Source organism: Pelmatolapia mariae, linkage group LG16_19 (assembly GCF_036321145.2).
Source record: "Pelmatolapia mariae isolate MD_Pm_ZW linkage group LG16_19, Pm_UMD_F_2, whole genome shotgun sequence".
NCBI lineage: Eukaryota > Metazoa > Chordata > Actinopteri > Cichliformes > Cichlidae > Pelmatolapia > Pelmatolapia mariae.
In genome coordinates, this window is record NC_086241.1 from 4,184,749 (window position 1) to 4,212,162 (window position 27,414).

The 27,414-nt window shown below is 40.6% G+C and overlaps 1 protein-coding gene across 1 annotated transcript in view; it reads left to right on the forward strand.

Annotated features, from left to right (window-relative positions):
- The window catches only part of dnah7 (dynein, axonemal, heavy chain 7), a 72,923-nt gene that overhangs the window by 30,366 nt on the left and 15,143 nt on the right, over positions 1-27,414 (forward strand). Inside the window, exons 31-52 of the mRNA XM_063500301.1 lie at positions 1,717-1,893; positions 2,158-2,289; positions 4,762-4,983; positions 5,708-5,905; positions 9,673-9,828; positions 10,010-10,178; positions 11,315-11,441; positions 11,963-12,182; positions 12,374-13,000; positions 13,102-13,347; positions 13,571-13,800; positions 13,974-14,304; positions 14,385-14,731; positions 15,395-15,575; positions 15,875-16,060; positions 16,767-16,930; positions 20,212-20,366; positions 22,433-22,623; positions 24,309-24,442; positions 24,571-24,906; positions 25,066-25,192; positions 25,491-25,685. Coding sequence (XP_063356371.1) covers positions 1,717-1,893; positions 2,158-2,289; positions 4,762-4,983; positions 5,708-5,905; positions 9,673-9,828; positions 10,010-10,178; positions 11,315-11,441; positions 11,963-12,182; positions 12,374-13,000; positions 13,102-13,347; positions 13,571-13,800; positions 13,974-14,304; positions 14,385-14,731; positions 15,395-15,575; positions 15,875-16,060; positions 16,767-16,930; positions 20,212-20,366; positions 22,433-22,623; positions 24,309-24,442; positions 24,571-24,906; positions 25,066-25,192; positions 25,491-25,685 — 4,851 coding nt within the window. The remainder of the gene's footprint in view (positions 1-1,716; positions 1,894-2,157; positions 2,290-4,761; positions 4,984-5,707; positions 5,906-9,672; positions 9,829-10,009; positions 10,179-11,314; positions 11,442-11,962; positions 12,183-12,373; positions 13,001-13,101; positions 13,348-13,570; positions 13,801-13,973; positions 14,305-14,384; positions 14,732-15,394; positions 15,576-15,874; positions 16,061-16,766; positions 16,931-20,211; positions 20,367-22,432; positions 22,624-24,308; positions 24,443-24,570; positions 24,907-25,065; positions 25,193-25,490; positions 25,686-27,414) is intronic.

Below are 27,414 nucleotides of genomic sequence, written 5' to 3' on the forward strand. Positions count from 1 at the left end.
CCTCCACCTTTTTACTTTCCAAATGCTGGCTATCAGGCAGGTTCTACTCGTGGCTCTGTATGATGTCAATGAGAGCAGATACCTCTATCATGGCACACAGCTGTGCCTTCAATCTGAAGAAAGCCTTGAAGGTAAGGTGGTCTTAAGCTAAAACAGCTTATTTCAGGCAGAAGATGAACCGAGGTCCTGAACCAAGGCCAAGCACAAGATAAATAACGACAGAACTATAAATCATGAGGCCACCTTGAAGTTCAGTCATTCATGAATACTCTGGTCAAAAGCCCGTTTTAGAGGACTCGACCTCTGCGGTCTCTGAGTTTGTTTATTGGGAATTTTTTTTGTTCTATAGAAATTCTATTTTTTTTAATGTTTCAATAATTAGAATGACAGATGTTTCTGTTTTGTTGTGGGACTGTGAAGAATTTTATTCTTGGGAATTCAGCCCCCTTTTCTGCCTCTTTCTGCCAGTTTGAAATGTCATATTAACAGCATCAGTGGGGGTTATTTGACTGGTTGATCTTCTCTGTTTGCAGAATTACTGAAAATCTGATATATGTATTCACCCACCCCATGTCTTGGTGAATACATTTATACAAATAAAAACGGTTCTCAGACATAATTTTCAAGATCAAGATAGACAAACACAGTCTAAATGAGGTTCAGGCTCTCAGTTCATGCATGCCATGGTATTTTGAGCCTTTGCAGAGGTATTCAGTCTTCGAATGCTACTTTTCTGTTTGCACTGTTGTTATTTGTACGGCCACCTCTGCTATTGGCTTTGGGAGACTCTAGACAGCAATGCGCTAACATAAGCCACATTTCTTTACGAAGCCACAGTGACATTTATCAGGAGGGCATAACACTTGAGATAGCATCCTCCCCAACCTCCTCCTCACCGTTTCCACCATCCACTGTGTAATTTCAAAGGTGCTAAAGGAAATGTCTGCTATAGGGTGCGTAATCTGTCAATCGTCAAAACAAGAGATCACAGGGGTGACACACCTCTCTCTTCCACTTGAAATAACCTGCAGTCCTTGTGTACCAGTAGTTTTCTTGCAGTATATATTCTTTGGTTATTTGTTGTGAGGCAGAAACAAAGGATGTGCTTCAAATGCATAGATGTCTTGAGAGAATAGCTTCTGCCTCTGCTTTTTTTTTATTAAACAGACTTCTATTTTTGATTCTCTATAGCCTGGCATCTGTTCCTTTCATTACGCTGAACGAAGAGGCATCAAACATTTTGTGATCACAGTGAACTCTTCCCAATTTGTGCACTTCCAACACTTTTGTGCACTATTGATCCCTCATTTTTTTTATTTCTCTGTTCAAGAGTGTGTTTATTAAAACCTTAACTTATTTACTGTTTTTGATAATATCTTCTAACTTTATTAGTACTTCTTTGCCAAGCTATTAATGGGATGTTACAGAGAACTTCTGTCTTAAGGCAGCAACTCTTTCATTAGATAATAATTACAAATGATGTGATGAATGCACTGTGCATTAATTCGCACTATCAGTATATGTTTTTTGCTACACTGCTGTTTTTATATCACATCTACTTTCAGCATTGTATACCTTTGTCTTCAGATAAGGAGTCTATCATAATTCTGCCTGACAGTTTATAGTTAATGTTATTTACAAACAATATTCTTGTGAGTTATGAAGGATAACTGTTTACATGTTTATTTTCTAATATGATATAAATGATTGTGGCAGGTGTCTCGCTGTGGTATGATCTACATGGAGCCACATATGCTTGGCTGGCGGCCTCTCATGCTGTCCTGGCTCAGTACCCTGCCTCCTACGGTCAGTGCTACGCACAAAGACCTCATCACTGCCCTCTTTGACCGCCTACTGCCAGCCTGCCTACAGCTCATTCGAAAGGCCACCAAGGTGCTTAGAAACTTTTTTAACACTTTCAAGTTGCCAGTACTTCGATTTTAGAGCAGCAAGTGGTCCAGTCAGCCAGGAATTGAACAGAAACTGCTCGGGGCATTTGCATGATTTCTTTTGCAGATGGATTTTGTGTAATTTTAGTTTTATGCTTCTGTTACTTTCAGATATTTATAGTTGCCTTCTATGCTAACAAATTAATTATTTCTGAGTCTGGTTGACTTTTTTTTTTAAACATCATTCTTATTCAAAATTTGATTTTAGGAGCTGTCTTCAACATCTGACACCAACCTAGTGAAGTCCCTCATGAATCTGATGGACTGTATGATGGATGAATTTCAGGATGAAGCAAAGATTAAGAACATGGATGAAAAAGATATTTGCTCCTGGCTGGAGGTTTGTGTCCACACTACTGCTGCTAATGCTGCTATTTGCTATTGAAGTAATATAAAACATAGTAACATATGAAATAAGTAGAGGTCTTTATACCTTTTTAGCATTTTAGCCCAACCCTAAAAGATGGCTTTACAGAGCAGTCCACAATATACAGTTTTCGCTTCCCACAGTCATTGCAGCTCTGTACCTCTTTGATATGCATAATTCAGCACACAGCATTTTGGCTAATTAGTTGGTATGACACAGTATAAACAGAAAAAGTCAAACTCGCAAGAGCTTAGAAATACTGAACCAACATCCAAGACTCCCCATTGTGTCCGTTCTCATTTGATCACATTAAAAAATACGCGGTGTACTGCAAATCTGAATCCTGTTATATGCACAGAATACAAATTGAGAATATGTCTCATAAAAAATTGGCACTGTCAGGTTCTGTTTTGTGTTGACGCTGTAAGTCTGGGATGTTGCTCTTGGAAGTGTAAGGAAATGCTTACATGAACGCAAATGAGAAAAAAATACTGCTGTTACTTTGATACAAAAAACAGTTTGTTTCTAAAATCAGACTTGAGTAATGCAAATTAATACTGTAGTTTAAAGTATTAAAGTGTGAAACTTGAGCATTTATTTTCTGTAATCTGTAGCTCAGTGTTAACAATACAGATATAATACAGAAAAGAAAACATTCCTTTTGTCTTTCTAAATTTACTGTATTAATAGGGTCTGCCCCGACAAAAAACGGAAAAGTTTTAGCAGATGAGCCCTTTCATCCCCCCCCCCATTCCAATTGATTTTTTGCCTCTGAATCATGTCTTTTGAAAGCATGCTATTATCCCCCTGTGGCATACTGCACTGATGAATGCCTTTCAACCCTCGCTCCTATGTTTCTCAGCTAGTCATTATCAAAGTGTTGAATTAATCAGCTTTTTAACAGCAGGAGCTATCATGAGGCTGCTAAGCCTCATTTCCAATTCCTACAGTATCCCCTGCTGTTTTTTTTTTTCTAACAAAGGTCCTCTCTTTTTGGATTTTGTTTTTTGTCTCATTTAATAACCTGTACAGTACTTGGAGCTGGGCTGATGTGCATGGATGCTTTAAATTAGTATAATAAACACAACCTATGACTCTTTAGTAAAATATTTTAGAACAGATTCTATATGTGCATGGGATTTTTATTTTTATGCTATACTGGTGGTATCTGTTTACCTTCTCACCCCCACCAGAATATGTAGTCTATTTAGTCATCTAAGACTGCTCATTGGGTAAATTCACCAGGACATTCCAGGAGACAGGCGGGCCCTAAAACCTGTCCTCCAGCAGGCGACTGGTGTGAATTTCACCTAACCAACCATCAAAAACACACTTCATGAAGGTGGCCTCAGAGCCTGACGTCCTCTAGTGGGCGCTGTGCTCACTGCATGGAGCTCAATTGGCATTTGCCATAGAAGTGGCAGGTCCACCACTGGAATCCTGTGCTTTTCACAGATTAGAGCAGGTTCATCATGAGCACATGTGACAGGCAGGATCTGGAGAAGGCATGTTCAGTTTGACCAGTTTGGTAGTGGGTCAGTGACAGTCTGCGGAGGCATATCCATGGAGACATGCACAGACACTCTAAGTATTTGAATGAAATCCTTGGACCCATTGTCAGATGCTGTTGCAGTGGGTCCTGGGCTTCTCCTGGCCTCAGGTAGTGAGATGATTCCTCGAGGATTAAGGAATTAATACTACTGAGTGGCTCCGCTCTGTTTTTCTCATCAGACAATTTTAAATGTCTTGGAAAGTTGTCTTTTCAATGTATTTTAATGTTGTTTTTGGTGAGTGGGATGTGATTAGCTCATAAACAACCCCAGTTTCCTGAGTAGGAGTATTTTTTTTAAATTGAACTTTGAGCTTTCGCCATTGATTTCATCAATCATATCCACAACATATATCCATAGTGTAGGCGCCAGATGTCTGCTTTATATTTTTATTTACAATTGAGTTCGTATTTGTTTTATAATTCATAGATTCATTACATAAGTCATCTTTTCAGGATTAATAAATATGAAAATATATGTTGTGTTTACATAAAGTAATGTTTGGGATTGGAACCTAAAAGGGGGTACCTCTCACTTTAAGTATGAAAGTGCAATAGTAGCATGAAACCCTGTGTGAGGTGGAAGGGGAGGAGCATGGACAGAGAGGTTAGGAATCTCACGGTTTTCTGACCGTGTGCACAGGTAGTTCTGGATAACTGCCTTTTTTTGGAACTTTCATGCTTATTTAGGAAGGAGTTCATTGTTACATCTTCAGTTTGTGATAAATAAACAGTCTTCAAATCATAATGCAACTGGAAGCATTTCTTTTGGAAACCAGGAACACGCGTCAGCCATAGACTCCCTTTTTGAACTTGGTTTATTGGAAATTACCCTACACATACTGATATGCCTGAGCAGTCAAAACCAGTAATGATGTTCCTCTTCTTTTACAAAGGGCATGTTTGCGTTCTGCCTGATCTGGTCAGTGGGTGCCAGCTGTGACGATTTGGGCCGAGTAAAGTTTGATGCTCTGGTAAGAGAGGTGATGAATGGCCCCTTAAGTAAGGAGACAGCAGCCCGCCATGGCATTCTGGTCACCGTGGAGGCTCCACCGAATCAGCTGACACTCCCCTTACCCACTGAGGGAACCCTCTACGAGTACTGCTTCGTTAAGGAGGTAAGAGTGCAAGAGGTAAGATACTTTTGTGCATGATATTTATAAGATGCTTGTATATAAATTTCAACTGTTTTAGGATTAGAATAAATCCTAACCCTGAATAAAATAGAATAAAAACAAGAAACCTGAAGATGGCAGTGGTTTTGTTTTTGCCATAATCACAATATGTACAAAAAAGAACTTAACTCTGAGTTTTGTAATCTAGATGGAGTGACATACCACTATAAATCTTTCCTCCCCTGAGATCGTTGGGGAAAAGGGACTGTAATTTATTGTCTGTCTGTGACCTTTATGGTTGCATACTGCAGTCTCTTTCACATCCCTCCATCTGGCTTTAATGTGCTGTAAATTTTTATTTTTCATTCAAGGATTGTTTTCTTAGAAAAAGGTTAGTTCCCTTTTTAACACGGATATTTGAGATATTCTTAATATCTGCTTTGAAAAGGACATATGTACATGAGAGATAACATACCAGATGATGAAACAAACACACACACGCGCGCACACACACACACACACACACACACACACACACACACACACACACATGCACACACAAACATTCTTTCCTGCTTTAAGCAGCAGTTTAACAGTTGACAAGCCCGGTGGCAATTTCATCAAATAGTATTATCTGTGATTAGTAGTCTGGTACTGTATGTGTCCAGCACTCACTGAGCTTTATATCGTAAATGCAAGTTTCATCTTTTTATTATTTCCATGTCAGGGCCCGGGCAGGTGGGAGCTTTGGATAGATAAGTTAAAGGCTGCTCCCCCCATAGGCAAGGACATGCAGTTCAATGAGATCATCGTTCCCACTGAGAACACAGTACGCTACATGGCACTGATGGAGCTACTCGTCACTCACCAGAAACCCACTCTTTTCATCGGTCCCACTGGCACTGGCAAGAGTGTCTACATTACAGTGAGTCATGCAATACATCTATTTTACAGATCTAACCTTTCGAAAGCACTACAGTATTTTGTGTTTACGCAAACTGATTTGAGGTAATATACACAGTATAGCAAACTCTATGAAGCTGAAAGCTGTTAGTTCAAATATGTCAGACAAGAACAGTCTTTTTACATTGCTGTAATAGAAGGATGTAATCATTACTTAGTGCCTAATTTGTAGTTACATTTAGAATAAAACCACTTTTGAATGTGAAATTGATCTAAGATGTTAACAGTCCACATTATTATAATAGCTGTCATTTAATGCAACCTTTGTTAAGTTGTGCCTACCCACCCTGTCTCCCATCATAGTCGACGTGATCAGCAACTCTGTAGAACTCACATGGTAACAGCTGCTTTCTGCCTCTTTCTCTAAAAAACAAACAACAACAAAAACAACTGTGTCACCATATGGCGACCTTCCACTGATGCTCTATTGTATCTCAACTACAAATTGTCCAATTAGCTCTCTCCTCTGGTTTTGTCGGCTGGTTGAATGACATCAGAATTTCAACCAACTTTTTCAAAATAAAGAACAATAAAATTGAGCTATTGGTTGTGGCTTTCAAAACTTTGCCCGCAAAAGTGGCTCATCTTCATCTTAATGTGGGTGGATGTTCCATTTCACAGACATTTCTAGAAGTCTGCGAACTGGGTGTCAACCTGGACTCTGCTCTCTTGTTCCCATCACATGTCAAATCCATCTTTAAATATGCCTTTTACCACCCAAAGAACTTCTCCAGACAATGGCCTTCATTTTCAGACTGAAACCCACACTCATATCTTAATCACCTCCCTCCTAGACTACTTTGCCTAACAAAGCCCTTGGACAGTATGTTCAGAACTTAGCTGCCAGTCTCTTACCCACACTAAGACCTGGCTCTGTTCAAGTTCTTCTCCTCACCTGCAAATACATACATGTCCTGGCTCTTACATGTCATCCTGAACTCTGATTTTTAAAATGTATGCCTTGATTATACTTTATTGCAAACACTGATACAGACAGCTGGCAACCTGATGGCCCAGTAGTCTTTCCTGGTATACTTTAGGGCAGCTGACTTAAAAGTTTCTAGTTTTCTTTTGTGAATGATCAGAATGATCAGACATTAACTTAGTGGTGCAGTAGGTCACATGTCCACAAACAATGATGATAATATCCAGTTAGAACCACATCTTACATAGTACAAACAGTTAAATAAGTCATCTACGACAGCGGTCCCCAACCCCCGGGCCTCGGACCAGTACCGGTCCGTGAGTCGTTTGGTACCGGGCCGCGAGAGTTGAGGCTCAGGTGTGAAATGTATGGTTTTCAGGGTTTTTGTCGGTTTTCAGCGTTATTTTGTTATCGTTTATATCGTTAACTCGGTTTCCCTGGGTCTTTTCACGTGTGTTATGAATAATCTTCTTTTTTTCGGTACCAGTACTAGTTTTATTTTGCTGTATTTATCCGCGACACCTTAAAGGCCGGTCCGTGAAAATATTGTCGGGCATAAACCGGTCCGTGGCGCAGAAAAGGTTGGGGACCACTGATCTACGAGTAATACATATTGCTTTGGCAAAATGGCAATATGTATGTACTTTGATGGCCTGTAACTTTTAAAAATTGCATTGTATAAAGGTAAAGATTATTCAAGTTTTGATTAAATTAACAGAAAATCAGCTCACTCTGATGGGGTCTGTTAGTTAGGACACTTTTGCACTCTGAGACAAAACTGGGACATTGCCCTGTTCTGCTATTATTATCTTGTCCACTTTAAAGCTGTTTTTTATTTACATAAATTGTTATCAGATACAGACAAACATTGCCTGTGCCAGTGATAGCATCACTAACTCAGATGATTAAACTTATAAATGTGTAGGACTTGCAGTCCCAGGCTAGAGTAAGTGCTGTGAGCACACCTATCATTTGGAGGCAGCTACAGAAGCCAGGTGTGAAATGACCACCTTGGAAGAATACAGAGTATCTCTCAGCAGTGCTTTGACTATTTATATCAAGGACTAATCCATCCTCTGTTCCTTTGCTTCATTAGTTCATCCATTAGCAAGTTCAAACTTCAGACTCTGGGGTGAGTGGAGATCATCTCACTGGGGAGTCTGCCTTGTGCTCCACTTCCTGTCTGTCTGCCTGCCTGCTGAAGTGGCTCTGTCCCATGTCATAACCAGCAAACCATGGCAGAATCCCAAATCTGGCAGAAGTGATAAACACTCAGGCTATGTCAATATGTATGGCACCGTGCCCGCACTTGTATCCTCGACCGACTACTTAAAGCAAATTCACCTGCACCACACTAATCAGGGGTGAGACTCAGACGAGTGGTGCTGCTGGTTTATAATTTAGGGAAGAGGGTGATGCACTTTGTCTGCATCTTGTGATCATTCACATCACACGCTCCCTTTGATTAAGCAGCTCATTATTCAAATAGTTTGACAACCTCCATATGACCGCTTAATATATGCTTATGCAGAAAGCAAGCTAAGGATGTGCTCTGAACCTAAAGATAAAATCCTAATAAAATGCATCAGCTCTCTATGTATGCTATGTTCCCTGTTCATATAAACACAGAAGGTTTGTTCAGTGGGTGCCAGTTATTTTGAGCTTTTAGTAAAATGTCCTTTCTGTAAACTCATGCAGTTTGAAAAAGTCACTGATTTTACTGTAGCCTGTGCACCATTACTTTAGAGCCTCTCCTCAGGGAGACGCCTCATTTCACAATTTATTCCGGAGTTATTTTCAGGGATTAACTGTGAATCTTTTCTAATGAAATACATACTGACAGCCACTTTTAATTTTAATTAGATTAAAAAGCTTATCATAACCATTTATCCAGATAAAATTTAAAATTATCATTTTTATGTGTATTTGTAACAGGCACTTTTGGTATGCTAATTTAAAATGGGGTGAAAATGAGCAGTACAGTGGGGTTTTTTTGTTTGTTTGTTTGTTTTTTGTTTTTTGGAGTGTGCAGCAATCAGCAAGGTTATTAATTTTCTGGAAATATTACAACTACTGACATACCTAGTTCTTTATAAATCACTTGTAGGATTTGAATAAACCAGAAAGAAAGCCTTTATGAGTATAAACCCTCCACTGAGTACAAGAGCAAGATTTCTGTTTGTCTCATGTCTTGGAGTGTGATACCTTGTTGTCGAAGTCAAAAGATTAAGCCCATTTGATGTAAATATCCAGAGGAACTTTTACTTAGTGCCTCTGATATCGACTTTTTAGGTTAACAGAAGGTTTCAGTTAAGGCTGTGATATATACCTGGTTATAACATAGAGAAGATCAGCAGGAAAGGAGAGGAAGGTGATTTATTTTATATTAAAGTTACACTAAAAGTAAATAAACTGAATAGCTGGAATAAGTTGCACTCGAATGTGTTGGTGTGACCATCACCCTTTCTACTAACGGAACACCAGATCTCTGACCATTAACACATTTCTGTGTGATGTGTTATTAGTGTTTGTTCTTGCTGTATATCTGTGTATCTTTTTTATTACAAAGTATTATGTGACCTGCCCTGAAACTACAGATGTTAACTAGCAGGTTTGCTGTAATCTGCCGTGTTTACAGTTTATATTTTTGATACACTGATATCCATTAAGATGCATTGCTCCTGGTAAATAAACAAATAATAAATAATGAACAAAGAAAGAAATGTAATATACTGTTTACCGTATGCTCCCATACCATGAGATCTGATGATAACTTGTGTTCATATTTCAAATCTCTTGCCTAGGACTTCCTGTTGAATAAGCTACAGAAGGATGTGTACACCCCATTGTTTATCAACTTCTCAGCCCAGACTACAGCTGCCCAGACACAAAACATTATTACGTCCAAGCTAGATAAGCGGCGCAAAGGAGTGTTTGGCCCTCCAGTGGGGAAAAAAATGGTAGCGCCTCTTTATCACCTACATTTTATTATGCTTGAACATCTTGTTTCTTTGCTGGTGTGCACTCGATCTATTGAGCGTTAAACAGTGTGGCAGCATACAGTTTTAATACACCAGATAATTTGTTTTTCTCTAGTATATGGAGTTTAAGTTTAAGAATACTAATGTTACATCGTATTAGGTGGTATTTGTGGATGATGTAAACATGCCAGCGAGAGAGGTTTATGGTGCACAACCTCCTGTGGAGCTGCTTCGCCAGTGGCTTGATCACTGGAACTGGTATGACTTGAAGGACTGCTCCATGATTAATCTGACGGATATCCTGATCATATGTGCGATGGGACCACCTGGTAAGTAGCCGCTCTGGTACTTAAAGGTTAATTAGAAATGCCATCAGCCAATGACAGAAATGTCAGTGCTTGATTAAAATGTTTGTAGAGTGAGTATTTTTGTTTTTCTGTTGCTCGAGCGACTGTTGAGTCAGTGTCACAAACCATTTCCTGCCATTTTGTGAGCTTCTCATTGCCTTAAGGTTTTTACAAATGGAAAAAATGTTTACCACATCTGTCTCCACTACAACAATCAGTGTAAACATGAAGGCAACCTCCTCCACTGAAGCAGCTGGCAGTGACAGCTGCAAAAGGAAGGGGATGGGAGCCACTCTCAGGTGGCCACATTTTTGGTGATGCGTGAGCTGACAGTTTTTTAGTTTTTCTGAGGTCTGCGTATCTGTGGCAGCCACTGAAACTAAATGCTGTCCCAAGTGTTTACCAGCTGCCACGGTGATAGCTGGTCAAGATGACCGATCTCAAGAATTCAAATAAAAATATTACAAAATTTCACATCTTTAATTAAACCAATAGATTTTATTAATGTATAATTTGTATGTTAAGTTTAGATTTTAACTTTACTGTGACATTAATATTTTTACAAATCTATTTTTTCGGCCATTTTTTTTCCCAATCCAAGAAGGTTGGAGGGATTGTCAATCTCAGGTAAAGGAGAGAGGAGAGGTACTGCGGCCTCAGTTGAGTTTTTCATTGATTTGACTACTAGGTGCCCACCTTCTACACTTTGTTTCCCTGCATTAAACTATGACAGCAGGCCTCTTGTTCCTCTGGAAGCTGCCTGGTAGTCTGCCAAAACCACACTGGTTTTGCTAAGCTTCAGGTGATTGCAGTAACACCATGTGATCGTGGCTTCTATTGATCTTCTGTACTCAACCGTAAAAACAGTCTCAAAGGGAAGCCAGTATGTTTCTCACTGGAATCATGCCCTTCATTATATTGATAAAATGTCAATATATTAATAACTTCCAGTGTGCAACAAAATGTGCTCAAAACCTTCGAACAAATTCCTTAAATTTTGACTGCATATACTATACTGTGTAAGTCTGGACAGACAAGGATGTAAAATACTTGCTTTATCAGGCTTCAAACTGTGAGTTAGTAATTCCAGTTTGTATTTTGTTGTATGCTTTTTTTAGGTGGGGGGCGTAACCCTGTCACTCCTCGGTTCCTGCGTCACTTCAACATGATCACCATTAATGACTTTGATGAGAAGACCATGTATACAATCTTCTCCAGGATCACAAATTGGCATTTTACCATACGGTAACACTAACAATTAGGATGTTGAGACAGTAATTTTATTCAAATTTACCAAGAATATGTACCTGTGTAAATAACCATGCCTTGCATATACAGGATAATCAGTTACTCAATACTGCAGAAGATCTTTTTGAGCAAAATATAGTTAGGATCCAATTGGTCTGTACATCAGTGTCTGTGTCAGCCATTTGAGGATTAAAGGTGGTACTTTTGCTCCCCTCCTTTTTGCTCTGCCACATTGTTTACTTGAGAGACCATAAGACCAAAAGCAATCAGATCTTTTGGACAGATTTCAGATCTCCCCTAGCACTCATCCAGGAGCATATGGGACCTGCATTTTAAAAATATACATGTTTTAAAGATGTTTTTGCATTTTGAAAACAGTTATATTTGTTTGAAAAAAGATTTTTGATAATACCATATATTTATCGGTTCAGTGTTTAGTTAAAACAACAATTACAGATTAATTTTCCTAACTGAACTTCAGGAACAGGATCTCAACAATGAATTCATTTGATTTGCAGGTTTTCATTCCCCAAGGCATTTGCTACTCTGACCTCTCAGATCGTCCATAGCACTATGTCAGTTTACCAAGAGGCCACCAAGAACCTGCTACCAACCCCCACAAAGTCCCATTACTTGTTCAATTTACGTGATGTCTCCCGGGTTATCCAGGGCATCTGCCTGTCACGGCCAGAGACTGCAGAGGAACAGTCTGTCATCAAACGGCTCTGGGTCCATGAGGTAATATCGTACATAACAAACAGTATGAGGTACATGAAAGCAGCATAACTAAAGTAACCTAACGTATTGCTGTGGAAAGTGGAAATACATTATAAAATAGCTTCAGTCAAGCCAACAAGATTTGGTGTTGAGATCTGTCCATATCTGTCTCTGCACATGTCTGTTTCTTTCCTTTTCTTGTTAATCCATAGGTCCTGAGGGTGTACTACGATCGACTGGTCCACGACACCGATCGATCCTGGCTTGTAAGTCATCTACAGGTTGTGTGTCAGACTCACATGAAGGAGAACTTCCATCAGCTTTTCCAGCATCTGGACCAGGACCAAGATGGAAAGGTGACTGAAGATGACCTGCGCAGCCTCATGTTTTGTGACTTCCATGACCCCAAAGGTGAGGACCGCAGCTACCGCGAAGTTCATGACTTAGATCGGCTACGTCAGGTTGTGGAATCACACTTGGAGGAGTTCAACAACACCAGCAAAGCACCAATGAATCTGGTGCTCTTCCGTTTTGCCATCGAGCATGTGTGCCGGATTTCCCGCATCCTCAAGCAACCCAGTGGCCATGCCCTGCTGGTAGGGGTTGGTGGGAGTGGGCGTCAGTCTCTCACCCGTCTGGCTGCCTACATGGCAGAGGCAGAGCTTTTCCAGGTGGAAATATCCAAGACCTATGGAACCACTGAATGGCACGATGACCTGAAACAAATCCTGAGGAAGGCTACAGAAGGAGAGGCTCATGGCGTTTTCCTGTTTACAGACGCTCAGATCAAAATGGAGTCATTCTTGGAGGACATTGGCAACTTGCTCAACACTGGTGAGGTAAAGTGGATGGAAGAGAGAGACTGACTACTGGATTCAGCTGAACAGATGGTGACACAAGGAGAAAAGGTGCGAAATTGTAAATATTTTCTTATTTCCAGGTGCCTAACCTGTTTGCGGTGGATGAGAAGCAGGAAATTTGTGAGCGAATGCGTGTGCTGGACAGGCAGCGTGATAGAGAAAAACAAACAGATGGCAGCCCCTTGTCGCTTTTCAACATGTTCTTAGAGCGCTGTCGCACACAGCTGCATGTGGTGCTGGCCATGAGTCCCATTGGAGATGCTTTCAGGGACCGTTTGAGACGTTTCCCCGCACTCATTAACTGCTGTACTATTGACTGGTTTCAGGTGAGTGTATGTATGTTACATACATGTTTTGCTGTGCTTTTTGTCCCATCAGAGGTTTGCACTAATAGTTGACCAGTAAACACAGAGCATGTAGTGTATTTCATGCTCCATGCCTCATTAGTAACTGATAACATTACCAGTACCACATAGCAGAGGGTAAATGGTAATGTCTGGAAGCACAACTGTTAAAAACAGGAAAACAACCTGTTTCCTTCCTTGTTAGACTTGGCCTGAAGATGCCCTGCAGGCAGTGGCCTGCCGCTTCCTGGAGGATGTTGAGATGACGGAAGAGGCCCGAGAAGGCTGCATCACTATGTGCAAGAGCTTCCACACCTCAACCGTTAATTTGTCTCACCGCTTTTTGACTGAGTTGCAGCGTCACAATTATGTCACTCCAACCTCATATCTGGAGCTCATTTCCACCTTCAAAGCTTTGCTGAAGACAAGAAGAGCGTAAGATCAAGATATATTTTATGTATCTCTATTCATTTGTAACGTTTTTCATTCAAGTGCTGCTTTTAGGTTTTAGTTTAAATTGACTTCATCAGTTGATGTGAATCAGGGGGCACAAAAATTTAGTTTGCATGTGTAAGCGTTTCCCTTTAATCCGTCTGTCCTTTGCTCAGTGAGGTGATGAAGATGAAAAGTCGCTACGAGGTCGGTCTGGAAAAGCTGGAGTCAGCTGCAGAACAAGTGGCTACCATGCAAGTTGAGCTAGAGGCTCTACAGCCACAGCTGCGTGTAGCTAGCAAAGAGGTAGATGAGATGATGGTGGTGATTGAACGTGAATCTGTGGAGGTGGCTGAGACAGAGAAGGTGGTGAAAATAGATGAAGCAGTGGCCAACGAACAAGCCATGGCTGCCAAAGCTATCAAGGATGAATGTGATGCTGACCTGGCTGAAGCTATGCCCATCCTGGAGTCGGCCCTGGCTGCGTTGAATACTCTGACCCCTCAGGTAAAAGCTGAATATTTTAATATGGCTCAAAGGCTAAAATGTAGTGTACAGCAAATAGTGATTAATGATTCTGTCAACAGGATATCACAGTGGTGAAGTCCATGAAAAGCCCACCCACAGCAGTCAAGCTGGTTATGGAGGCAATTTGCATTCTTAAAGGCATCAAACCAGATCGTGTGCCGGACCCCTCAGGCTCTGGTAAAAAAGTGGAAGACTTTTGGGGCCCAGCCAAAAAGCTTCTGGGAGACCTAAGGTTTCTCCAGAGCCTCCATGAGTATGACAAAGATAACATTCCTCCAAATCTTATGGCCATTATCCGTACCAAGTACATTACCAACCCAGACTTTGTGCCAGAAAAGATTAGAACTGCATCCACTGCAGCTGAGGGCATGTGTAAGTGGGTTTGTGCCATGGACAAGTATGACAAGTAAGTAATATTCTCATCTTGTGTTCTTAGTTATGAAAACTAATGTATATGCACCAAGCCTGGGCAAGCTTTTCATCCGTCTTGGTGATTAACATGAGGCTTAGTTAGCTTCAAAGGGGTAATAAGTTTCTGGCTGTATACCATGAATATGCCAGGTCCCAAGTGATTCATCTGCAAGGCCAATTCCAAGATATGACTCATTGAAAAGGAAATGTTAACATCATTATTTTTGTGACATTCTTAAATGCTACTTTTATTTATTGATGCAAAGTTTGTCAGAAAATTTAATTTTCCTGTCTGCAGTGAAGTTCTTAATATTTCTCAACAACCGTATCCAGTTTCATTATAAGGATGGCATCGGGTGACACTTTCCATACACAGTAAAAGCCTTAATTTAAAAACAATAAGATGAGATATTACTTAATTCATATTTTCATGCTGCCACGTAGTATGAAGTATTTCATCTTTTATGTTCCGAAAGCAGTCAAGAAGTTGCAGAACTTTGATGTCTGTTAATTTATATTCATGCAGTGTAGATGAGTATTTTTGTAAAGATAAACTAACTCATAATGGTTTGTTTCACCTGTACTCCACACATATCTAGTAAATTATTCTTATGTATTGCACATTTAGATTTATGAAGATAGATTATATGTTTTTCAGAGTTGCCAAGGTGGTGGCTCCAAAGAAAGAGAAGCTGGCACAGGCTGAAGGGAAGCTACGGGTGGCCATGGAGGGCTTGAGGAAAAAGCAGGCTGCTCTAAAAGAAGTCCAAGATAAACTTGCAAAGCTTCAGGAGACTTTGGATGCCAATAAAAACAAGAAAGCTGACCTAGAGAGTCAGGTTTGCTATCTCTGATGGAGAAACCAATTGATTTTAATAATTGCCATATTTGAAATTTTAAACAGTGACTTTGCTTCCACAGATCTGATCACTGGAAGTGATCAAATCTGTCAATATCACAGACGTGTTCTGTAAATGTTAAAATACAACAGTCAGCAGTTTCTCCACTGAATGTAAACAAATGTATGCAGTTATTCATCAACACCAAAAACACAACAAAGAAAAGAATATGGCACAGACAGGAATCAAGTACACTGTTTTTGAACTGTTGTTCAATGTTTTGTAATGATATCTTCCAGGTCGATCTTTGCAGTAAGAAGCTGGAGCGAGCAGAGCAGCTCATTGGAGGTTTGGGTGGGGAGAAGACTCGCTGGAGTGAAATGGCCTTACAACTTGGAAACCTCTACAATAACCTGATTGGGGACATCCTCATCTCAGCAGGCATAGTCGCTTACCTGGGAGCATTCACGTCAAGCTACAGACAGGTACAGACCATAGATTGTATTGAAAAGAGGTTAATGACTTTTTTTATGCCTCTGCCATAAAAAGCTGATGGTGTATTGTTGTCATGCAAGCTGGCAGGTGGCGAGAACACCTACATTTGTAAACACAAGTTTCAAGTTTTCTGAAAATCTTATGAATGCGATAACTTGAAAACGCGGTGAACGCTCTGTATTATTGTAGGGTCTATACCTCAGAATGTAAAGTGCCTTGAGGCCACTGTTGTTGTGATTTGGTGCTATATAAATAAAACAGAAAATTTGTACCATAGGTGCATCTACTAAAAATCTCAGATGAGTTCAAATCTCAGTGACGTCCACCTCTCTGGGTAGAGTAAGTTTTCTGAAAATCCTGTGAATGTGATAACTTAAGAACAAGACGATGTAGGATTTTGAAATTGATACCATAGGTGTATCTGCCTGGAGACTGAAGGGTAGCACTGGCAGTCACCAGTATTTTTATTGTTAGCTATTGAAAGCGAAATGCGAATTAGCATTTTAACCCAAAAGATGAATTTCAGTAGTGCTAACACACTAGCTAAACTAAGCTGTCAGAAATTTAAAAAGAACACTGGGTACACCAGTGTCTTCAGGTAAAATGGGCAGGTGATGTATTTGGTAGCAGGTTAGTGTGTTTGTCTGCATCTAGGAAAATGAAGAAAGTCGTTACTACTAATCTGCTGCTTTCCAGGATCAGACACAGGAGTGGATGAATCTTTGTAAGAGCAGAGAGATCCCATGCTCCCGCAGCATGTCTCTAATGAAATCGCTGGGTGATGCAGTAAAAATTCGCGCGTGGACCATCGCTGGCTTGCCATCGGACAGCTTCTCCATAGATAACGCAATCATAATCTCGTGAGTACTGAAGTCCAACTTTCAAAGGCCCAAATATTACCGTAATGTTTAACATTGTATTTACTGTGACTTAAATGGACTTGACTTAAATGATCTTGTATGTGAATTCTTTACAGAAAACTGAATTAAATTGAAAGGAGAAAGACAGGATTTTGAAAATCTCTCAAAGGCAAAAATAGAAGGAGAAAAGAAAACTTGAAATAGACTTTTCACCAAAGCACTTTAGAGGTGCACTGCACCTTTGGATTGTTGCTGTAATAGAGACAAGGGTCTTTTATTACTCTGCAGGAATGTGTTTAGATGCAGTGTTTGAGGTCAGCTGTATATGTGGATTAACAAAGGAAAAGGATAAAATTGGTCAGTTTGTCTAAAATGAATGGTACCCCGGTACATCCTTAAGGTGCACTAAAAAAATAACACTGTTTGTGTAAACCAGGGGTCGGCAACCTTTCTGATGATGAGTGCCATCTAAAATTTCCTCAGAAGTCAATGTGCCATATAATTGCATTAGCAATAAATTTAATAATGCTCTATGTCAACAGTTACACACTATATAGACCAACTTTATAGAATTATATTTGTTCGCAGATGTTGGCAGCTATCAGCGAATAGTTATCAGCTATTTTAAAACAAAAAAAGACACTTTTTATCCATAACAGCAAATGAACTGTACAACAGAAAATGCAAATGCTATTTATGGTCTCCTCACAACAATGATAAGAAAAATAAACTGGGCCAGTATGGCATGTTTGTTAATACAGAGATACACATGTTAATGTGATCTCTGGTCTCCCACTCAGACACACAGGTCTCCGAGTGTCCAGCGTTCAGACGGCTACCTGAGAGAAAATCTGCTCACACAGATATGTAGAGCCAAATACAGTACTGTCAATAATGCCTCTGCAATATTCTGAAGACAGTTAAACTTGACAGGTAGTGATGTCCAGCAGCTGAAAATGCAAGCTCCATGAACACACACAGCTATGGATTCCAGCTGCGTTCGTAGTTCTGCAAACTTTGACCCCCACAGAGTCAAGCTTTTCAGTTCAATCAGCTGCATTTCGATGTCCTCTGTGTCCAGCCAGTTAATGCGAGACAAACCCAGCTGCTCATTGAACCTTTCTGGTTTGATCAGAAAAGCAAATATTGGTCCATACAGCTGAAAGTCCTGAAAACCTGAATTCCTGAATTCTATCTCGAGTCTACGGATGTATCCATGTATTTCCGTGGTGCTGATGCTGCGCTGAGCGGAAAGCTCCTGAAGCATTTGAAGTGTCAGAATATGGAGATTTCAACATCGCTAGCAACGTCCCTCTCACTGGTAGGCTAAGTTATTTTTAGCCAATTACAAGTTGAATCTGGTAGTTGGGGTTGTTAGCTAAGATACCGTCATTAAAAAGCGGCACAACTAATGTGTGTATGCGAGCTAATTTGCGATGTGCACCGCTGGCCCGGCCATTTATTTTTTAATGCACCGTCTCAGATTAATTCACTGCGTGTCGTGCCCAGGGCTGGACTGGGACAAAAAATCGACCCGGGCATTTTGACTAGAGACCGGCCCACCAGGTATTACAGGAAAAGCCATAAAGCCTTTGAATGAAAATTAACGCTGTTGTGACAGTGATGTACACTGTCTTGTTGGTATATGTATGATTTCTATACATTTGACATCAGATAAAAACTTTAGTTGTAAGATTCTGATAATTATTTATTAAAAGCTAGACATTTTAAATGAGAATAAGAAAGAAAAGTATTTCCTTGTGCCCCCCTTTCCCTGTTAATGCCCTACCTGGCCCCCTGACAAAACTTTGCTAGACCCGCCCCTGCACAGTTACCAGCTGTCAGCTACGTAGAAAAGGATCCTGGTGTTATTTGTCTCTCAGAAACAGTTCATAACTTCCCTTCAACTCATTCATGTCACCTAAAAGGTAAACCTGTTTCTCCATCACCTGTTCAGCTCTGATGATTCAGTAAGGACATCTCCTGGTTTCATCTTCATGTTTCCCTCTCACCACATATCCAAACCGACATCATGACCAGCAGCTTTTACAGCTGTGGCTCCGGCAAACATCAGCTGATACTAGAAATTAATATTCAAGCTTATACATGCTGCTGTTGTTTAGCACGACATCCGCTGGTTTCCTCTTTCTGGTGCAAAGTGAACAATAAACAAACAAGAGAGAAAAGCCGATCAGCTGATCATTGATCAGTTTCATGATTGAAGTAGCAACAGGAGAGGGAGGGGAGAGAATGAGAGAAGAAGAGGCAGCTGTGCAGCAAAGACACAGAATAACTCCAGCTTTGTGTCTTTTCCATTCTAGCTGAAGTACGGGACAAACTGCGTTCCTTTTCAGCTCAATGCGAAACACGTAATATTTTCTCTGAATACGGGACGATTCCGTTTTTTACGGGACGGTTGGCAACTCTAATAACTAACCTTATGAATAAAATAAAGTTCACTCATCAACATCATAGCACCCACCCAGCTGTATAGAAACTCCGTCATGCTAGCTAGCGCGTAGTACGAGTTATTGTAACTGACTGTAAAAAGTCAGCACAACGAAAATAAACTCCACCTAAACTTGGTTTATATCTGACCCAGATAGACTGCAGGTCATAACTTCTTACCTGAAGTTCAGTTCACCTGACAGTCGGACCGGCGGCCGCCTCGGGTCTCTCCTCCTCCTGCCTCCCCTTTCCCTCATCCACCTGCTGGCCTCTGTGGAAGCTCCGCCATTGCCACCACCAAACAACTGAGTTATTTTTACACATCTGCCAGCATCTGGCCTATCCACCACCTTTCATTGTTTATACCGTTAAAAAAATAAATAAATAAAAATCATCGGCCCATAAAAACAAAAAATCACCATCGGGCATACCGGGCATGGCCAGTCCAGCTATGTTCGTGCCATCAGTTAACCCTTTGCGTGCCAGCTGTGGCACGCGTGCCCAGGGTTGCCAACCCCTGGTATAAACGAAGAACAACATTGTGCTGTAATCACAGTACTATTGCCACTGGGGTTCTATCCAGCTGTGAACTGTGTAACTGTGCTCAGTCGGTTTTCACCTCTCAGCTGCTCTCTGCATCGCAGTTGTTGTTCTTCAGCATTCCCCCCAACCCCGTTTGTCTCACAGTTAAAAAGATCTTTCTCACTGACAAGGTGGCCTCATTTGATCACACACTGCTGTGTGTGTGTGTGTGTGTGTGTGTGTGTGTGTGTGTGTGTGTGTGTGTGTGTGTGTGTGTGTGTGTGTGTGTGTGTGTGTGTGTGTGTGTGTAGTAATGCCAGGCGGTGGCCATTGATGATCGATCCCCAAGGCCAGGCCAACAAGTGGGTGAAAAATATGGAGAAGGCCAATAACCTGCATGTTATTAAACTGAGCGATGCTGACTTTGTACGCACTCTGGAGAATTGCATCCAGTTTGGCACACCAGGTAAGCATAAGAATTCTTCTAGTTCAATGCGTCTGCCATGGCTGCCTCAACCACACTGTTGCACTCCCTGTTAATGCCTGCTGAGGTCTCTCTTTACCACAGAAACTAATTACTGCTGCCCCAAGACTGCAGCTCTCTTTTGTTCTCTGTTGTTCTGTAGTGGCAAAATTGAAATTAGCAATGTTTCTGAGTGAGACATTCCTGAGTGAGCCTTTATTCGGCCTAATGTACTGTTAATATGTCAGACTACTATAGATCACATAAAAGCTCAGGAGAAATCAATTATATGTTCTGCATTTAGTTTTTCTCCTGCCTGGTGTTAGGCTCAAGCGGCGATGTGTAGGCAGATGTGACGATGAGATGTTTTTGGACTGGTTTTATTAATCTCTGTAGCCCCGAAGTGGAAAAGCATTCAATCCCCAGTGCTGCTGTGTAGATGTGACCTTTTGTTCCTCAAACTGGTTTCAGAAAAGAGCCCACCATGTCTCATAGAAAAGTATGCAACATTTTTTTAAAAGTTGTGGTATAATATTGTAGATAATTGCTTCTCATATTATTTTGAAGGGGCCACGGGGGGCAATTCAAGAAGGAATTAAGACTCAGAAACAGAGAAAGCTGCACCACCATTACAGATACATCTAAATAATGAGCTGACCCAGCCAGCCACTAGGTCTTTGCTTACTGAAAGACTGCGAGGCTAACAGCTCAGAGAGTAACTTGTCCTTTTACGGCGCAAAAGAGTCCCCTGAGGGTACAGTTTCATCCTTCACAGCCTGTTTTCTTATTTCACAGTTTTACAGTTTCTTGCTGTTTGTATTGCCACTTATAATCCTGATGATGCACTACTATTCTTTCTTTTAGCACGGTTGGGCTGGTGCTTTCATGTCAAATCTCCTAGGATATGCATGTGTTTATTAAATTTAAAAACATGCTTTTTAATCTGGTGACATATATTAAATATTTATGCCTATAAAGGGTTGACCTGCTTTGGTAACTAACTTGTAAGAGAAAGTTCATCAGCTATCACTCCATCTGAAAACTGAAGAAAAAGTTAGTTAGCACCTAAAGGCAAAATGTCAATTATAGATGGGCTGATGTTGGTAACATGAGAAGAGCATTATCATACTTAATGTGAAATCGTATTAATAATGATGTCATGGGAGTAAGGCGATTGCATTTTCATGTGCTTCACTGATTTCTTGATATTACTCATGTATGCAACTGCAGTGGAAGTTCACGGTTGAGTACTAATCACAGAAAGCTGAAAGACAGTTTGAGTTTAACTTTAATTCATCACATAACTTATAATATATAGTTTATGCGAGCCAGGAATGCATCAGCACAACTATTACAAGTCTCTGTATGGAGTATAAACTTTCGTTGTTGGGAAGGGTCTCCCACTGCTCCTTAATATGATTTTAAAGATTTTTAAATTGAAAGAACATTTTCAAGCAAGATGCAGAGTACTTTCCAGAGGCAGGAACATGGCCACAATGACATGAAGTGAGAGTCCTGCATGAAATAAATGCACCATGAAATAAGTAAAATGACAAGCCGTGACACAATGCAGTACAGCGCATTTAAATCAAAACAACTAAATAAAACTAATATTAGAGAGAGATGTAAAATGAAACATGCCAACAGTGAAATGATAATGGTGAAAAAAAGTTGTATTAGATAGTTAAATTGGGTACAGAATTAAATATCAAAGGCAAAAGACCAGATTAAAGACCATTTATAGTGTATTTTTAACCAGAAAGTGAAACATTTGGCATGAAGAGTCTCTTTTTCACAGGTAGAGCAGGTGACCGTATGCAGGGTTTGAATGCGTGTTTCTCCCAGTTCTGCCAAAATGGCTAACTGGTGATCTATAAGATACTGGTAACGGTGTTGTAGGTAAAATGCTTTGTCTTGGTTGAAGAGTTTGGAAATATTTGAAGCTTTGAAGCAGCTCAGGTGTTGAGGCAGTAGTGTTGGTCGCCTTAGACAGTTTGACAGCTTATTATATTTATAAAGATGTCTCTCTCCTGATTAGAAAAAACATTGATTTGAACACTTTCTGTCAGTGCTGCTGGAGAATGTCGGTGAGGAGCTGGATCCCATCCTGGAGCCTCTGCTGCTTCGACAGACCTTTAAACAGGGCGGTGCAATGTGCATCCGTCTGGGAGACTCTACCATTGAATATGTTCCTGACTTTCGCTTCTACATCACTACCAAACTACGCAACCCTCACTACCTGCCTGAGACTTCTGTCAAGGTACTGTAGGGATACTGCTGTCACCACTGTTCTGCTTTTCTTCTCCCTACTATAGTATAAAGTGCAGTACTTATAACTATGAAACCTTTTTTCATGTACTGAAGTCCATTTGGAAGGTGCAGTAGGATGCAGGACTGGTAGTGCAGGTTTGCAGCAGTTTCATTATAATGGCTTGCTGGGAGTTTCACTGGTCAGCTTGTTGGATCAAGTATCTGAGCATCCAGAAAAAACTTGAATGGATAAAATTCCCGGTGATTAGCTTTAATGTTTTAATTCTACGTTGTGGAGACACACAGAAGAAACCTTCTATCCAACATATTCCATCACTGAGACGTAAATCTGATACTACCTTTAGTTAAAGCAGAGGATGGCATTCATAGTCACCACACATAACAGTGCTGTTTACAGCAAGTTTCAGTGTTGCTGTAACGAGCCGTATGCAGTCCTCCATGCATTCTGTACTAACCTCTTCCACACAGATGGAGCTACAACCCTTTAATTGTGTCACAGCTAAGGATAGATGTATCTACCACAACAGAGCCGTAGCCAACAAAGAAGGGAATAATAAAACACAAGCACACACATAAACCAACAGAGTCATCTGCAGGCTTCTGCCTTTAAAATATCAATAATAATAGTGATAAATAGCATCATTTAGAACTGAGGTTTGATTTTCGTTTTGATTTTTTATTTAAAGTTTTCATTTGATATCAGATGAGATCTACTTTTCTTCTTTGGCTCTTAGTTATTGATACCACCCAAATGACATTTTTACCTCAATAACACAGTGAATCATTGTTCAATGATATCACCTATATCACCTTCCCAATGGAACACAGCCCCCATCCACCCTGAAAAAAGGATTCCAAGAAAAGGAGCATTAAAGGAAAATTGCATTACTGAGAGGCAAGGGGTTGGAAAGCATTACAGAAGATCACATTTCAAGCATCTATTTGCAGGGGCTCTCCTCTTTATGGGCAGCCATTAGATTGATTCAACTCATTTTTCACAGCTGGCTCAATTCTTCCCTTTTTTCCCCTCATTTTGCTTAAATCTTTTTTTTTGTCTTCTGTACAGTACACTATGAGTTTCCATTATTCCCATTAAACCCTGTTTGAAATGCAATAGCTCCAAATACAAGAGGGTAAGCATGTAGAAAAAAAGCCCTTAGGAGCACAAGGGACGAGGCGAGGCAAAGAAGGAGGGTGTATGTGTGAAAAGGACAAACTGGAGATTTATACGGGCTCTGAGTCTTTACCACCAGCTGAGTGGGTCTCACGGCATCAATAGAAATGGAATTAAGCCCCGAAGAAGTGCACTCGTTTATTAGGGCAGAGAGTAGATAGCATATATAGGCTTTTAACCTCCGGGTAAGTGCAGCGCAGGATGACTACGCCTGTGGTAAAAGACACTCCTTCAACTCCTGCAACACCTTTCCACAGAAAAGGGGAAAAAAGTAAATGCATCCTACCTGTACTTTGCCAAGGCTGAAGCAGTTACTGGAATTGATTGGGTAGGAGGTTTGGCCAGGAGAACAGCTCTAAAGCCGAGACGATCAACACTTCACTTTAATGGCTGAGAAAAAGGGCGGACACCTTCCTCTGAAACATACACACGTACATCACTTATTCTTCAACGATTATGTCTCCATAGTGTACGTGAAGTGGATATTCTGTGTGATGTAGGTGACTCTGCTAAACTTCATGATCACTCCAGAGGGCATTCAAGACCAGCTGCTGGGCATTGTGGTAGCCCGGGAGAGGCCTGACCTGGAAGAAGAGAAACAGGCTCTCATTCTGCAGGGAGCAGAGAACAAAAGGTACAGAGGCATATGTTAGACCAAGGTCAAATCCATTCAACTAATTCAATAAAATCTCTACTTCCCTGAGTGAAAAATACTGTAGACTATTAATTCAGAGTTTCTTCCTTTTTCTTTTCTTTTTTCAGACAACTGAAGGAGATCGAGGACAAAATCTTAGAGGTCCTGTCCTCCTCTCAGGGCAACATCCTGGAGGATGAGACTGCCGTCGAGATCCTCTCTGCTTCCAAGGTGCTTGCCAACGAAATCTCAGAGAAGCAGGCCGTGGCCGAGGTGACAGAGAAGAAGATTGATGAGACCCGCATGGGTTACACACCTATTGCCGTGCATTCGGCAATCTTGTTCTTCTCTATTGCTGACCTGGCTAACATTGAACCCATGTACCAATACTCCCTCACCTGGTTTATTAACCTTTTCATCAGCTCCATTGAGAGCTCAGACAAGAGTGATGACTTGGAGCAGAGGTAGGCAGGCCTGACTAATGTACTAGCAAAATACTAGTTCCTGCTGGTCACCAAAACAGTGTTTTAAAGGTCTCTGTTAAAAAAATTAAATGCAATGCTGGTGATGGTGCATTAATGTGATTAAAGATTATTAAATGATGGCATGCGTCTCTTTTTCAGACTGCAGATCCTGAGAGACCACTTTACCTATACACTGTATGTGAATGTGTGTCGCTCTCTGTTTGAGAAGGATAAGCTACTTTTTTCCCTCTGCCTCACTGTCAGCCTGCTTATGCACAGCAAGCTGGTAGGAATTTACACACACACGCACAGACACACATTTGATAATGGAGAACACACACATATTGTTTGGGGTTTTTTTTTTTAATAAGTGATTAGATAATCAAACAAGCTCCTTAGTGTCAGTTTTCAGCTCTGGTCTTCTCGAGGATTGTTTTAGATTATCTGTTTCTTCTATTTCCAATTTGCATAAACTACTTATCCAAAGATAATCCCCCAAATTGTCAAGCATTAATCCACTTAATTACAAATTCTGGTCATTCTGTTGCTGTGTTAACAGGCCATGTCACTAATTAATGTTTTAGGTGGAAGAGGGGGAGTGGCGCTTCCTTCTAACGGGCGGTGTGGGCCTGGACAACCCCTACTCCAATCCCTGCACCTGGCTGCCTAAAAAGTCTTGGGATGAGATATGCCGCTTGGATGTGATGGAACATTTCAAAGGCCTGCGTCAGGACCTTACAGGCTGCAGAAATGAGTGGAAACAGGTCTATGACAGCCCAGTAAGTCACCTCTCGCTGGGTTTGTTGAATATAGTAAAAAAGTATGATGACATTTTTCATTTATTGTTCTAGTTTTAACTCAGAAAATTAAACTTTGATGTAGTCTGTATTAAGTACACTTGAAATGAAATATTCAAGTCGTTTTATGTTTTAATTGTGATGATCATGGTTTGTAGCATATGAAAATCTGAATTTCAGTGTGCTATTGGTACCATTGCATTGGCAATATTAACAATTATAGGGAAGACTGCTGATTCAAGAAGTAGAATCTGCCTCCATGCACAGGAATGGAGCTACAACTGTCTGAGCCAGAGACCACATCAGAATATTTTACCTGGACTTTTGCTCAGTGGTTCAAAGTCTTCTTTTCAGATGAAAGTACATTTAGCTTTTTATTCGGAAATCAAAGCATCCTACCGTCTGGAGGAAGAGTGGAGAGAATCAAAAGGTGTTTCAAATCCAGTCAAGTTGGCCAGTGTTGGGTGCCATGTTATCTGCTTAAGTTGGTGGTGGTTGGCCCACTGTGTTTTATCGAGTCCAGAGTCAATGCAGCCATCTACCAGAGCACTTCATGTTTCCATCTACAGAAAGCTTTATGTGGATGCCGATTTTCTTTTCTCCAGCAGAAGTTTGCTTCTGCCCACAATCCCAAAACTGCTACCAAATGGTGTTTTGGCCATGTTGTTAGTGTCCTTTATTGGCCAGCTAGCTCAAAGAGACTATATGGGGTATTTTCAAGAGGAAGATGAGAAAGATCCAACCCAAAAATACAGATCAGCTGCTATCAAAGGGGCAGTAAATCATCCTAAAATGTAAAGTTAATCAATATTAAACATTAATTTAGCTGCTGTGACTTGTGTCATATTTTAGGAAGTGTGTTAACTTCAATGTGGAAGTGAGTTTGGTTACAGTTTATATCAAACTGGGCCTCTTTTGGTGTCAACAGAGTATTGAAATTAAAACATCTGTCTGCAGTCTGTTGGTTTGATAGATCAGAGTAGATCCACTGATCCAAAGTTTACTTTAGAAAATTAATATGTACATCAAAAGATTTAACAATTATTATTTTTTGTTTGTTTCTATGTTTTTCATCTCGCCCTCTTACCCAAAGCTTATAGATTAATTGCTTGACGCATTTTTCGGTGTGGGTGTTATCGGTCTGGGCTATTTGTGCAGACTGTGTCCTGCGGGTGGCATGGTGGTGGTTTCCTGGTTTAAAGGACCACCAGCTGTTTGAGGCCTTTCTGTGTGGAGGTTGCATGTTCTCAGCGGGGTCTCTATGAGTATTCTGGCTTCCTCCCACAGTCCAAAGACATGCATGTTAACTGGTGATTCTAAATTGTCTGTAGGTATGAATGGTTGTGTCTCTGAATGTGTCACCTTGTAACAAGCTTGTGAGCCTGTCCAGTGTGCACCCTGACTCTTTCCCTGTGGCAGCTGGGATAGACTCCAGCCCCAGAATTGGATGTGTAAGTGGAAGAAAATTGATGGATGCATTGAGTGTTTTGGAAGTGCTTGTCTTGTAGACACAGACTAGAGTAAAAGTTGCTGCTTTGCTGATGAAAGCACAACAAGAAACAGAGTCTTAATTTCTTCTTAATATGAGTAAAAGTGTTTGATTGGCTGTGCAGAGGCAAAACAATCAAACCTTGGGAAAACGGTGAATGAGATAAAATAGCAGCATTAAACACAAGGCCAGCTTCGCCCAACTTTAAGCTTAGCAGGGTGG